Source organism: Capsella rubella, unplaced genomic scaffold (genome assembly GCF_000375325.1).
Source record: "Capsella rubella cultivar Monte Gargano unplaced genomic scaffold, Caprub1_0 scaffold_7, whole genome shotgun sequence".
Taxonomy (NCBI): Eukaryota; Viridiplantae; Streptophyta; class Magnoliopsida; order Brassicales; family Brassicaceae; genus Capsella; species Capsella rubella.
The window spans coordinates 7,363,888-7,377,653 of record NW_006238917.1 but is presented as its reverse complement, the minus strand read 5'-3'; the positions used below and the strand labels follow the sequence as shown (position 1 = coordinate 7,377,653).

The 13,766-nt window shown below is 38.4% G+C and overlaps 3 protein-coding genes across 3 annotated transcripts; 1 reads left to right on the top strand and 2 right to left on the bottom strand.

The window, feature by feature from the left end:
• Positions 1–170: 170 nt before the first annotated feature.
• LOC17880906 lies at positions 171–3,270 on the top strand. The gene has a single exon (XM_006285544.2). The coding sequence runs from the start codon at positions 206–208 to the stop codon at positions 3,116–3,118; it is 2,913 nt and encodes a 970-aa protein (XP_006285606.1). The 5' UTR covers positions 171–205; the 3' UTR covers positions 3,119–3,270.
• Positions 3,271–3,421: 151 nt separating this feature from the next.
• LOC17880610 (pentatricopeptide repeat-containing protein At4g21705, mitochondrial) lies at positions 3,422–5,291 on the bottom strand. The gene is made up of 2 exons (XM_006283548.2): positions 5,005–5,291; positions 3,422–4,921 (listed from the first exon to the last, which is right to left on the bottom strand). Exons 1-2 carry the CDS (start codon positions 5,236–5,238, stop codon positions 3,677–3,679), a joined length of 1,479 nt encoding a protein of 492 aa, XP_006283610.1. The 5' UTR covers positions 5,239–5,291; the 3' UTR covers positions 3,422–3,676.
• A 1,443-nt stretch (positions 5,292–6,734) lies between these two features.
• On the bottom strand, positions 6,735–13,744 carry LOC17880293 (DNA-directed RNA polymerase II subunit 2). The gene is made up of 25 exons (XM_006285515.2): positions 13,419–13,744; positions 12,263–12,484; positions 11,870–12,160; positions 11,563–11,760; positions 11,387–11,451; positions 11,197–11,283; positions 11,000–11,120; positions 10,862–10,906; positions 10,637–10,774; positions 10,431–10,503; positions 10,193–10,269; positions 10,004–10,111; positions 9,801–9,917; positions 9,554–9,709; positions 9,371–9,475; positions 9,162–9,287; positions 8,977–9,054; positions 8,784–8,879; positions 8,581–8,696; positions 8,437–8,506; positions 8,304–8,357; positions 8,059–8,202; positions 7,628–7,927; positions 7,132–7,554; positions 6,735–7,041 (listed from the first exon to the last, which is right to left on the bottom strand). The coding sequence occupies exons 1-25, from the start codon at positions 13,665–13,667 to the stop codon at positions 6,934–6,936; spliced, it is 3,567 nt and encodes a 1,188-aa protein (XP_006285577.1). The 5' UTR covers positions 13,668–13,744; the 3' UTR covers positions 6,735–6,933.
• Positions 13,745–13,766: the final 22 nt, after the last annotated feature.

Sequence of the window (13,766 nt, the reverse complement as noted above, 5' to 3'; positions counted from 1 at the left end):
TTTTTAATTGTATTTCTTGTTTCCGCATAAATTGTATTTCTATAATTTTATATTTTTATTCATTAAACTTTTATTAATAATCATTTGACCAAAACAACAAAATGAAAAAAAGTCAATAGCTTTGATATTTGAAGTTGAATCGGATCTTGAGATCGCGAAACAGAGTTTGCGCAAATGTAAAAAGTTCCTCACTTCCTCCGTAACAATGGCGACTTTTTGGCCGCCCTCTTCATCTTCAAACTACTCTTCTAGTTTCCTTTATTTACAATCATGCTCTTCCCTCTTCTTCGTCTTCCTCCTCCTCTTTCTGACCTCTGCAACTTGTTCACTCACCGTTGAATCATCCTTAGTGAATCCTCACTCCTTCACAGCCCCAGGAATCTCGTACTCGGATCACTGCAACCACATAGTTGCAGAGTCTACGACCGACCCTTCTCCCTCCGCCGTGTTCAGCCGTGCGTCGCTCGGTTTCGATGTCAGCTTCTTCTCCGGCGGCGACTCTTTCTTCAAGAGGTATCAATCACAGAACGGTGATATTAAATCTGCTAGGTTTAGACCCAGATCAATACGCAAAACTTTGGGCGATGGGGGAATTTACAAGGTTGAAGCCAAATTGACTTTAGAAATCTCAAAAACCTCAGCTTCTTCTTTTTATTACGGCGGCGATTTTGGGCAACGGAAGATTCAGGTAACGCAGATCGACGGACGCAGGATCCCGGTGAGCTTTCGGGGAGGACCAAGTTTCGATTTTTATGGGTTTTGGTCGGAGTCTACAGGACAAGTCTGTATGGTTGGATCGGCGCAAGTTTTGCCTGGGGAAGGTACTGATTTGAAGACCTTTGATGCTCGTCTTATGCTTAACTATTCAAAGGACTCTAATATCTATGGAAGTTTGGTTAAGGGACTGTTAGAGAGCGTGAATAGCCAAAGTAGTTTTGAAACTATTTCGATTCTTGGTGCGAGAAACACTCCTTTGAACTATGAGTATAAGTTGTTAGAGCAAGCGAAATCGGATTGCGGGATTAACAGTGAAGTGAGTTTGTCGTTAGAGAATGTTTTGGGAGGAATGTGTAAGGTTTTTAAAGGTAGAGTTCATGTGTTTGGTCTGATGTACAGAAATGATTGTGGGATTAACCATAGTTGCGGTCCTTTAGGAAGTGATGTAGAGTACACACCGGCTTCTATGTCACTATTGTCGTTTCTTTGTGATGGGGAGAGGATGCGGATGGTACTGTCATTTAGTAACTTTAGTAGTTTTATCAGGTTGTTTCCGTTTGATCCGAGCACCACTTTGGTTGCAGAGGGAACTTGGGATGTAGAGAAGAATAGGTTCTGCGGTGTTGCGTGCAGGATCTTGAATTTCTCGGGTTCTTTGAGTAATGCTGTGGTTGGTGACTGTTCCCTGAGGTTAAGTTTAAGATTTCCTGCTATCTTGTCGATTAAAAGCATGGCTCCAGTAGTTGGCCAGCTTTGGAGTGCCAAAACGGAGAATGATCCAAGCTACTTCAGAAGAATCAAGCTATCGAGCCTAAATGATCCACTGTGGCGTTTCCCTAGTCTGAGATATGAGTATACAGAAAAAGAGAGATTGGGTAAGTTATGCGAGGCTGGCAAGAGTCACCACAAAAGCAAAGCAAACCATTACCCTGATGCTCAAACTTCAGACATGAGATTTGTTATGTCAGTGAAATTTTCTGGAGGAGACAATGTGTTAAGATCTGCTCGTGCAAGCCCTTTCTTTGTGGGAGATCGATTGTATCGCGATCTTTTGGTTCGTGGGCAAGGGGTTGGGCTGACTGGAACCCCTATGAATGTCAACAGTGTCACCAACAGCTTCACAAATATAACATATAAGATCCATTTTTTGAACCCGTTTTCTGAATCCCGTGGAGATATCTATGCTGAGGGAACATATGATAGAAATACAGGTGAACTATGTATGGTAGGATGTCAATCAGTTAGGCTAAATAGCACGGTGGTGATGCAAAACGAGACTGTGGATTGCAATCTTGCAATCAATATAAAGTTTTCTCGTATTGATTCAAAAAGCGATGACCGTTTAAAAGGAACCATCGAAAGCACACGGGAAAAGACAGATCCGTTTTATGTTGGACGTATGGAGGTTTTGTCGAGGTCGATTTATGTTCATCAAGCCAAAGAATCTGTTTGGAGAATGGATTTGGAGGTTGCAATGGTTTTAGTATCCAATACACTTTCATGTTTCTTCGTGGGGATGCAACTCTACCATATGAAGAAACACCAAGAAGCACTTCCATTCATCTCCATCACAATGCTGATACTTCTTACATTAGGTCACATGATTCCTTTGTTGTTAAACTTTGAAGAACTCTTTAAAAGCCGCCATAACCAGCAAAGTTTGTTTTTCGAGAACGACAGATGGCTTGAAGCCAAGGAAATTGTGGTGCGGATAGTGACACTGATAGCTTTCTTACTAGAGTGCCGTCTTCTCCAACTAGCTTGGACTGCTAGAAATACTGAAGATTATCATCACCATCAAGGTGTGTGGAATGCAGAAAAGAAGGTTTCTTATGTGTGTTTACCTCTTTACATCACTGGTGGATTGATTGCTTGGTTAGTAAACCATAACAGAACTCCTAAAAGAATAGTATACTTTGGAAAACCGCATGCACGGAATCTTTTGTACCGTCCGGTGAACCTGAAACGCTCTTTTCAACGTCCTCCTTTGTGGAAAGATCTGAAATCTTATGGAGGTTTGATGCTAGATGCATTCCTCCTTCCTCAGATACTCTTCAACGGATTCAGCAACTCAGACTTAAAGCCTCTTGCTGCTTCGTTCTATGGTGGAAACAGCTTCGTTCGATTGCTTCCTCACGCTTATGATCTGTACAGAAGCCGCAGCTATGGGAAGATTCTTGATTGGTCATTCATTTATGCAAATCACAAAATGGATTATTACTCTACGGCATGGGATATCATTATCCTCTGTATCGGTTTCCTATTCGCTTTTCTGATTTTCTTACAGCAGAGATTTGGTGGTCGTTGTTTCATTCCAAAGAGATTCAGAGAAAATGTGGGATATGAGAAAGTTTTAGAGCTACAAGAAGCTGGTGAGCAACACAATACCAATGATTCTTGACAATATATACATAGACAAAGTTTTTGCTGTCATATATATACAACAAGTGTATTTTCTTTTTAACCTTTTTTGGCTGTAATCTCTACATTATTTTTTTTTGGGAAAACCAAATTGTTACAGAGTGAATAGAAACTTGCGAAAGCTTCACCTTTGCGTCCTACTGATTCAAAATGATAGTACACTGCATTTGAAATAGAACAGAGGATTGATAAAATAGCATAATTTGCGTCCTACTGATTCTAGTTTTATTTCGATGGAAAATAAATCGACTAATTGTTACAGAGTGAATAAATCGATGGAAAATAGTTAGTCGACAGAAATAAAATAAAAATCGACTAATTGTTACAGAGTGAATAGAAACTTCAATAAAAATGGAACCAAATTGCCAAAGCTCCAACTTTGTGTCCTACTAATTCAATATGAAAGTACACTGCATCTGAAAAAGAACAGAGGACTATCTTGTACATATGATTCTACAGATGTTCTGAAATCAGAGTCTAGAGATATGAATCAGGTGCTTGTGGTATCAAATATTATTGTTGTAGCTAGACTCAACTTTCAGCATGGACTTCTACTGCTGAGAATCACTGTGGTTTCTTCATCCCTTTCAACTTTGTCGTCTCCCATGCGCTGCAACAGAGTATCAATGTTACTTCCACCTTCTCTTATATCAGCCTTGATATGAGCATGATACATTTGTCTGTTCACACCGATACAACTCTTAAGAGATGGAACAAAGCTTTCTACTTCTTTTGAGCTTCCTTCATCCCCCAGCCATCTCAAAACACTAGAGACCAGCTTCAACCCTGGTCTCCATTTCCTGTTGCCCACTTCTATACCCAAGGCAGTTTTCAGACACTTGAAAGCATTATCTAAAACACCCTTTTCCGCATAAGCAGTAGCCACAAGGCCCCAAGAATCAGGTGTAGTAGATTTCCCTCTCCTTGCTAGATCCTCAAGCATTGCTTCTGCCTTTTCCTCCATACTTTTCCCAGTATACCCACGAATCACAGTGTTAGGGACTCGGAAATCGTAACAGTTTCCGGATGATTCCCATTCCGTTAGTACTTCCTCAGCTTCTTTGAGAGCATCAATCTTCACTAGCGACTGCAACACAGTTAGATAGTCCTGATTTATTCTTCTTTTACAAGCTTCTTTCTCCAAACTCCATAACCTTAATAACTCTGTCTTGTTCCCTAACCTAGCATAGAGCGTAATGAGATGATTATAACCTTCCCCATCTTTCTTCTCCAATCTATGTTCAGACATTTTCAGAAGCTCAACCGCTTTATCACGATCACCACCATCTATGTAGAACTTTGCAGCAACAGCATAAGTGTTCCAGTCCATGGTAATATCCGGCTGTCTCTCCATATCTCGCAAGATCATACCAATCCTCTCAAGATCAGACATAGCACCAAAAGCATTAATACAGATCCTGAAACTATAATTATCCGGAGCAACATTGTCTTCCTTCATCTCATCCAAAACCCCGGGAACTTTCTCGTGCTGACCCATATTCGTGTAAAGACACATAATGTTGTTGTAAGTAAGAGACGAATATGCGAAACCCATCTCCTTCATCTTCTGAAAATGCAACAGAGCCTTCTCAACGTTCTGCTGCCTGACATAACAATTCAAAAGCGCTCCATAAGTCTTATCATTCTTGTACTGTTCCTTGAGGTTCTCGAAATACTCTTCTGCGGAAACGAATCCATGAACTCTACCAACGAGATCAAGATGAACAGCGTGCTCTGTTGGAGAGAACACACATACACCAGTCTCGTTCATCCATTTCGAGACCTACCAAATCAAAATCCCTAAAGTTCAAATTTTTCTCGGCAGGTAAAGAGAGAAAGAAACTTGGTTTCTATAAAATCACTTACCTCGAGAGCGTGGAGGAAGCGTTTGCGTCTACGAAGATCATGAACGATGCGGATAAGCTCAGCAACAGAGACCTTTTTACCACCTTGAACCCAGTTTTGGAGTTCTGGGTAGACACTTGATTTAGGGTCTCCTAAAGGACTGATTTTGGAGTAAAGTGTCGTCTTTTTAACTCTGTTAGTGTAGTAATATCTGCTCGCAATCAAATTCGCCGAGAATCGCCTCAGTATATTCATTGATTCCGGCGAGGAAGAAGATGAAACTCACTCTGCTCAATATTTTGAAAATGAAAATAAAAGTGTAGGTCTCGAGTTCGATTCTAAGCAGCTACGTGTTTTTAATGTTCTTTGAAGGGTTATCAGACAATTGCAAATTAAGCCTAAACCTTTGATAAACGATTCAATTGAAACCTGTTGAATCGTTTTTCAAAAATCAAAGGAAATAGCATTCTTAATTGTTGAAGCCATTGTGGTTTAGGCCAGAGTGACACTGAGCAGAGAGCTCTTCTTTTTCGTTTCTTTAAAGTCGAGTTTGGTTGGTAAGAACTTCAAAATAGTTATAGAATTTTCTGGTAGCTTGCAAGTGCAATGCAGGTCTAACCTGCAGAGCTAAGTAAGTTATTATTCACTAACCTTCTTGCTCAGAATCACCACCAAATCCCTATATTAGTAAAAGAGAAGTACAAAAAGTGTTTCCGGGTCGGGTCAATTTCAAAAAATTACCCGAAATTTGTAATTGGATCTTTTAAAATTGGATAGATTAATGGGTTTGGATACATACACCGGATACTTTCCAAATCTAATTTTAGGATTGTATTATTTCCATAACTAATTATAAGATTTACTAATATTTCTCTAACTAATTTAATACAATCTATTTAAAAAATATTATTTTTCTTTCACTTTTATTTGATATTATTTTTAATTTATGATATTATACTATATAATATAAATATTTAATAAAAATTTAACTTTTTTTTTTGCATATGTTGCAATTTGGATTTTTCAAAACGGACATATAATATTCAACTACACTCGGTTAAATATTTTGGACAACGGTTTAAAATCATTATAAGTATGACCAATATTAAAACCATTGTTACATGAACATATTTAAAATTTAAAATAGTTTCAAAATATTATAAATAAAAGGTTCAAATATATAAAACTATTAGAATTTAAAATATCGAAATATTTTTTTGAAGACATAAATGTAATTTTGGAGACATAATTTTTATTGATAATATATATTATATATCAAACTATGTAAATTTTAGATAATTCACGGGTAGTTTGTTAAAATCACAATTATAATGATAAAACGAGTTACAAATAATGTTTTTTAGGAAATGAATTCTGTTACGGGTTGGACTTTCAAAAAATATATTGTAAATATGTAATTTTTACGTATATTCCTACTTTTACTACAAAAATGGTCAAAATGAATAATTTATCGACAAATATTATTTCGTGCTATTAAATTTTCACCGTGTTTTTAGTTGTATCAAAACTCAGTATATGATTATTTACTCGTTTTTTCCTTTTTTTATTTTATTTAAACTTATTATACAAATATATGATTTACCGTAATCATATATTTACTGTACTCTAACAAAATTAAAATGTAACATATTCTAATCCGATAAAAGTTATATATATGTAATTATAGCGCGGGTCCGAACCTAGTTTATGAAGTGTAATCTTTTGCTCCACCCTATTGTGCCACATGAGAATAATTACTAAAATCATCGCATAGTTGGGGGAGCCGGTTCTGGTACACCGTTTTCATATATTCTTAACTTCAGAAGAAATAAGGGATGACATTACACATTTGTAAATTTAGTTCTGGTACACAAATTTGGAAACCGATTTTGTTACAAAGCTACGACCAAAAGAGAAACCGAAAGTTCAAAATCAGAGATGTTTAGCTCCTCACTGTCTGCCTTTAGCAGATTTGAGATGTTTAGTAAGCATCCGTGGCGCAATTGCCATTGACATAAGCTCTTGAAAGAGCAATTTGCATGCATATGGAATGTAAACCTGAGAGAATTTAAGATGAAATGCCATCAGACCAGTGAACGAGCATGAAAGAGTCCACTTAGACAACAGTTTGATGTTTTGGAAACTTACCTGAACAATATCTGTTTTATTCTTGCAACCTCTGCATTCAAATGAATTCTTCTTAAGATTAGCAATGGCGATGAGCCCACAGACTTCACAAACATGTACCCTATACGCATCGCTCTGATCAAACAGCCTCTCTTTTAAAAAGTGAGCAGCACCATGTGCAATCATGCAATCACGTTCCATTTCTCCAAAACGGAGACCACCATCACGGGATCGCCCTTCAGCTGGTTGTCTTGTTAAGATTTGCACAGGACCTCGCCCACGTGAGTGAATCTTGTCATCAACCATATGCTTCAATCTTTGGTAATACGTTGGTCCAAGGAATATCATAGCTGTGAGTGGTCTGCCTGTGTGGCCATTGTACATTCTCTCAAATCCACGCATTTGGTACCCACACTTATGAAGAGCTTTGCTTATATTATCCACCTAAAGACACGACATTTGGTCAAGCTTATACTAAGCCAATGCTAACTAAGCAGCTAAGGAAAACGCAAGTTACCGTGACATCTGTAAAAGGAGTCGCATCTCCTTCTTTACCCATGTGAGCTGCCACTTTTCCCATAATGCACTCAATTAGCTGTCCAATTGTCATTCGAGAGGGAATAGCATGCGGATTCACAATAATATCTGGAGTGACGCCTTCAACCGTCCAAGGCATGTCCTCCTGCGTGTATGTCATGCCTACAGTTCCCTTCTGACCGTGTCTACTACTAAATTTGTCTCCAATTTGAGGAATCCGAACGGATCTGACCCTCACTTTCACAAACCTCAAACCATCCGCATTTGTAGTCAATAACACCTACAGGAAGTTCAGAAGTTACAAAATAAGAAATATCAGAATCCCAGATTTACATTAAGCATTTTCATCAGCTTCATAGTTCAATCCTGAAACTTATTATAGTCTTAACTGCAAGGAAATACCAAAATTACCTGATCCACCATTCCAGTTTCACTATGTCGCAAGCTTATACTATGATCACGTCTAGTGTATCGTGATGATTGTCCTTCAGCCTCATCTTGAGATATTGGAGTGGTTTTCCCAATGATTACATCTTCACCTGTAACTCTAGTACCCTGTACCAGAAAAGAAAAAATTGCATAATATAGTTTGTAATATTAACTGTCTAATCATATCAGATAAAACCATTACGGGAACAATAAACAAGAATACTTACAGGTGGTGCAAGACCATCATCATCCAGTTTATCATAAGAACCATGTCGCATACCCTGCAGCAGAAACACCCAATGTTAAACTCTACTTACAAAAAGCACCACAAAGTATGAACCGTATGTGATAAATTCTTACCATTGTACTTGCTCTGTCTGGGCGCCCAAAGTCTTCTTTGACAAGCGTCCCCATTTTTTTCTCCTCATCTCTGCCAGCAGCCAAATTGCAGTATAAATAAACGGAATGACCGAAAGCAAATGTCCACAAGTATGAAATACTCACCTGTAAGACCGAAAGAACAAGGATCGAAAGAAACCACGATCTATAGAAGATTGATTCATGATGACAGAATCTTCTTGATTATATCCAGAATAGCAAGAAATGGCAACAATAGCATTCTACACAAGGATAGAAAAACAACATTTGAGATGTTTGATAGACAAGTAAAGCTGAATTCTGAAAGACTTCTAGCAAAAAATACTCACAATTCCTGCCGGAAGTTGCCTAAAGTGAAGATGCTCCATAGCTCTTGTGGTAACCAGAGGCTTTTGAGGGTAATAGAGAACATACGCCAAGGTATCCTGGTTAACAGACCAATTATTTTATTATCATTAGAGCATGTAGTGATGTAAAAAAAAGATGACAGTAAAGACCACAAATTAAGAGCCTAAAACATACCATGCGAAATTGGTAGTTGGTGACATAAATTCCCATTGCTTGCTTCCCCATAGCAGATTGATATGTATTACGAGGTGACTAATAAATCAAAAAGTAAAACAGTAGGAAAAGTACAAGTGTTGGTTAGCATGTAACTGAATTTACATAAATCGCTTCTCATAAGAAAGTCATTTAGAGAGAGATACCTGATTATGGTCAGGAAATGGTATGATTGATGCACAGACCCCCAATATCAGAGATGGGTGAATCTCACAATGTGTGTAGTTTTCTGTATACGCCTCCTCTGGGCGGAGTCTAGCTTGAACCAGATCCTACAATAAATTCAGGAGTGAGATTACTGCAGAAATTAGTGCATAACAAACTCATTTAATCACATCTTCATTCCAGTACTCACACTGATAGTCATGGAAATCATGGTCGTCTCCTCTTCCTCAGTGTCTATGTATTCTATAAAACCCTTTGCAACCAGATGATGCCAACCATCTTCTTCTGCACTTTCCTGGGTTATGAAAACAAATATTGGTACAAATGGAGTTGTAACAAGAGATACTTCGACAACAGTAAATTAGAATTTTACCCTTTGTTGCAGAGCATAGATATCTCTCTTCTTTATTAAGAGCCTTTGATTATCCACAATAAACAACGGACGGCTACAACGGCCATAATCAGTGTATATCCGGAGCTCCTTCAGACGTATGTCTCTAACTACACCAACTTCAGTGTTGACATCAACCTGCAAGAGGAAAAAGTAATATGTCACTTATACTAAAAGGTACGGTTTATTTACTGATATATTTGGAAACGTGAAAGAAATGAATGCTTACCCTTCGTCTCAAACGTCTCAATGTTTTCACCAACATGTCAGGATCTCTATGAACTCCAACCCACATTCCATTCACAAAGATTTTTGTGGCAGTGGGTATAACAGATGGTGATATTTCCTACATTCCAGTTAAGACCTTCAGGAAACCACAGGAATCGCAGAGGCAGAAATTGGGTAAGAAATGGACAGTGAAATGCTACAGACCTCAAAATTCTCAGTACCCCATTCTTCCAAAAATTCCAATATAGGATAAGCAGCTGATCCAACTGTTATGTAAACCATGAGAGCCAAGTTTTTCACTAGACCACAAGCCTGGCACAGCATAAGCCACAATGAGCAATGGAACTAGATGAATAAGAAACACCCTTATTTTTAGCAAAGTGACAATTTTACCTGTCCTTCAGGTGTTTCAGCAGGGCACATCATTCCCCACTGTGAGTTGTGCAGTTGTCTTGGTTTTGCCAATTTTCCTGGCATATCAGACTCGATTGAGATTCAAGTGGAGAAAAAAAAAAGTGCAAGCCAATACAATTTGCAAGGATGTGGATAATAGAACCATGGATAAAACATGCCAACTGCATGAGCATAGACACAGAGACAACAGAAGTGCAGGAAAAGAATGAGGCTTTACCTTCACGTCCTATTGGAGAATTGAGACGCCTCAGATGTGACAAAGTTGAAGCATAAGTCAACCGATTAAGAACCTGTTGTCACTTAAGACTTTAGAGCCATATTGATCATGCAAGAAACCATGATAGAACAAAACTGTAAACCTCATAACATAAATCAAGAAATTATTTGAGCTCCAAAACAGAAGAAACATAGAAATATCCTAACCTGAGAAACTCCAGCTCTTGTGCCAGCAGCGTTTGCCTGGCCCCAGTTCCCAGTAGCAAGAGAATATTTCAGGCCAGAGGTAATTGTTTTAGCCTTAATGGCAAATTGAAGATTGACTTCTTTGCCATTGTCAACACACTGTCAAAATGACATGTATCAGACTTCCAAACACAGAATAACATGTTAGAATTGAAGTCTTCGACAAAGAGTGACTATAAAAGAGACCTTTTGAACATAAGATCTCACATCCCTTGTTAGCTTTCGGAAAAGCTGCATGTAAAGAAGATGTTAGATCTGTAAGAGAGAAGAAAACTGATACTTAAAGAAATACGATGTATACATAATTGTGTGCCGGTAACAAACCATTCGAAACAGCCCTCCAAGTAAAGGACCGGCAAGATCCAGCCTTTTGTTACCATAATGATCCCTATCATCTTCTGGCCTTCGGCCAAGAGCACAAAGCAGCAATCGATGTACAATATACCTAAGGGTTATAGCATAATATGAGCAACACATAGACAGGGGAAATTTAACAGAATACTAGCGAACTAAATACCTACCCAAAATAGTATGCTTTCTTTGTCTCACAATGTTCCCCAACTCCTACATGAGGAAGCATTTCTTTCTGAAGAATATCTTTCGCATACCTGCAATGATAATATTGCAATTGCAAACCTCCAATATGAACATCTCAAAAGTTGACATCTTAGATCAATATGCACAACTTAAATGGTTTAGATGATCACATACTTTATCCTTTTTTCCTTGGTTACACCAACAGTTGCACCACGTTTCCCAATATAGTCAAGTGCAACCTGAAGCAAATATGAAAGTAATTAACTGATTGCAGGATAAATTCTTCAAGCATCCAACATGAGAACAGCCATATAAGAAATCTCATTAACCAAGTGAAGGACGGTGGCTACCTGCTGATTTTGAATCACGAAGGCTTCTTCCAAGGAAGGCCTGAGTAACTCCATCATTTGCGTGTCCGCAAAATCATAGCAGATGTGTTCCAAAATGTCCTTATCGGCAACAAATCCCAACGCACGAAAGACTATGATAATAGGAATTTCTGTTCTGATGTATGGAAGAGTACACCGAATATATTGTCCAGATGAACCCTGCATCCATTTAGCCACATACAAAATGACTTATTTACCATTTTTTAGAATTTATAGAAGAAACGTTGAGGAATGATATAGTAGAGTTAGACTAATAGCTTTCTCTTACCCCTTTTGCACTAGCACGAGCAAGCATACGCACAAACATTGTGCTTGGAGGCCTATTTTGGTTCTCAGCCATAGAGCGGACTTCACCAACATAAGCATACTTATTTGGCTGTCTCTTCTTGAACACATAAACATGGTTCGTACTCATCTTCTCCTGAGCAATCAGAACCTTTTCACTGCCATTAATAATGAAGTATCCCCCCTGATCATAAGGACATTCTCCAAGCTCTGTCAGATCTTTCTCCGAGTTTTGAAACAAGGTACAATAACTGGACCGGAGCATGATGGGAACCTAGCAAAAAATCAAACAAGACAAAAAATATGTGTACTATCAGAACCTTACAGTAGATGGATGCAGCTAACTAAATTTGGCACAAAGACGAAGTTAGCGTACCTTCCCAATGAAAACTTTAGTAAAATCCTGTGTCTCAGTGACTTCCTCACCATCATGCCCTTTCTTTATAACTCTCTTAGTAACATCAACATACAAAGGAGCAGAATATGTGAGGTTTCTCAACCTCGCAGCCTTGGGAAACAGGGTAGCAGTCTCTCCATCAGACTCTGTCATCATAGGTTTACTCAGATAAATCTGTCCAAAGCTAATCTTGTAGATTGTCTGCAGGAAAACAGATATCAGACATACAGAAAGATAGATATCAAACACAGCTATATCTCAGTTCCCACCAAAACTGATTTTGAGCTTCAAACGATATTTCAAACCACTGAAAGGAAACCTTGAAAAAGCAAGGAGCTCAAGCATTGAATGCAAACAAACTCGGGAAATCAATGAGATTCGCTACTAGACAAGGGCAGACCCTAATTGCTACAAAACTGTTCAAGCTTAAATAAATTGTCTACAGGAACATAGTGATACCAGAGGTACAGAAAAATATATATCAAACACATTTTCCTAGCGCCAAAACTGATTAACCACTATATATAACCCCTTGAAGAGCAAATAGCTAAATCATTGACTACAAAGATAATATCGGGACACCAACGATATCAGCTACTCAAGAAGGGAAAACCCAAATTGCAACAAAACAGTTCAAGCTAATGGAGACTGTCTGCACGAAAGAGATACCAAGCTCCTAATGCCAAAACTGATTTTGAGTTTCAACCAATATCCAAAACAAGTGAAAATACACCTTGGAAAAGCGAAGAGCTCAAACATTATTACAAAGATAACCTCGGGACATCAATGAGATCAGCTAGGCAAATCCTAATTACAAAAGTCACACCAGAGATATAGCCAAAAAGATACCACACTCTCGTAATGCTAAAACTGATTTGAGCTTCAACCAATATTCAAAACCACCATAATTTCCACCTTGAAAACCAAATAGCTCAACCACTGAGTACAAAGATAATCTGAGGACGCTAATTAGATCAGCTACTCGAGAAGGAGTAAACCCTAATTGCAACAAAACTTTACAAGCTACAGTCGAGACACTCCAAAAGCCAGAAACACGATAAACCCACACAGAATTTCAAATTATCGTTCGAAACCCTAGAAACACAAGAAACGAAGGAAACACCAGCGAAACAACCTCTGCAAAATCGGACTGATGGCCAGGATTGTGCTGAGATTCAGGTCGGATCTCGATATCAGCAGACTCATCAACAATTTCTTGCATTGTATTCTGGATAAACTCATCAAATGAATCGAGCTGTTGACGAACGAGACCTTTCTCTTCGAAATAAGCAGATATAACAGCCCACGCGTCCTCCTGAGTAATCTCCTCATCTTCATCGTCGTCTACATATTGAGGTTCAGGTTCGTATTCGTTATACTCCATTTTTATCCCACTTACTGAAGATCAAGAGCAGGGGAAAACACTACTCAAGCTCTCTAAGAACAAAGAGAGAGAGACGCAAAAAATGAGACGGCTGTGACG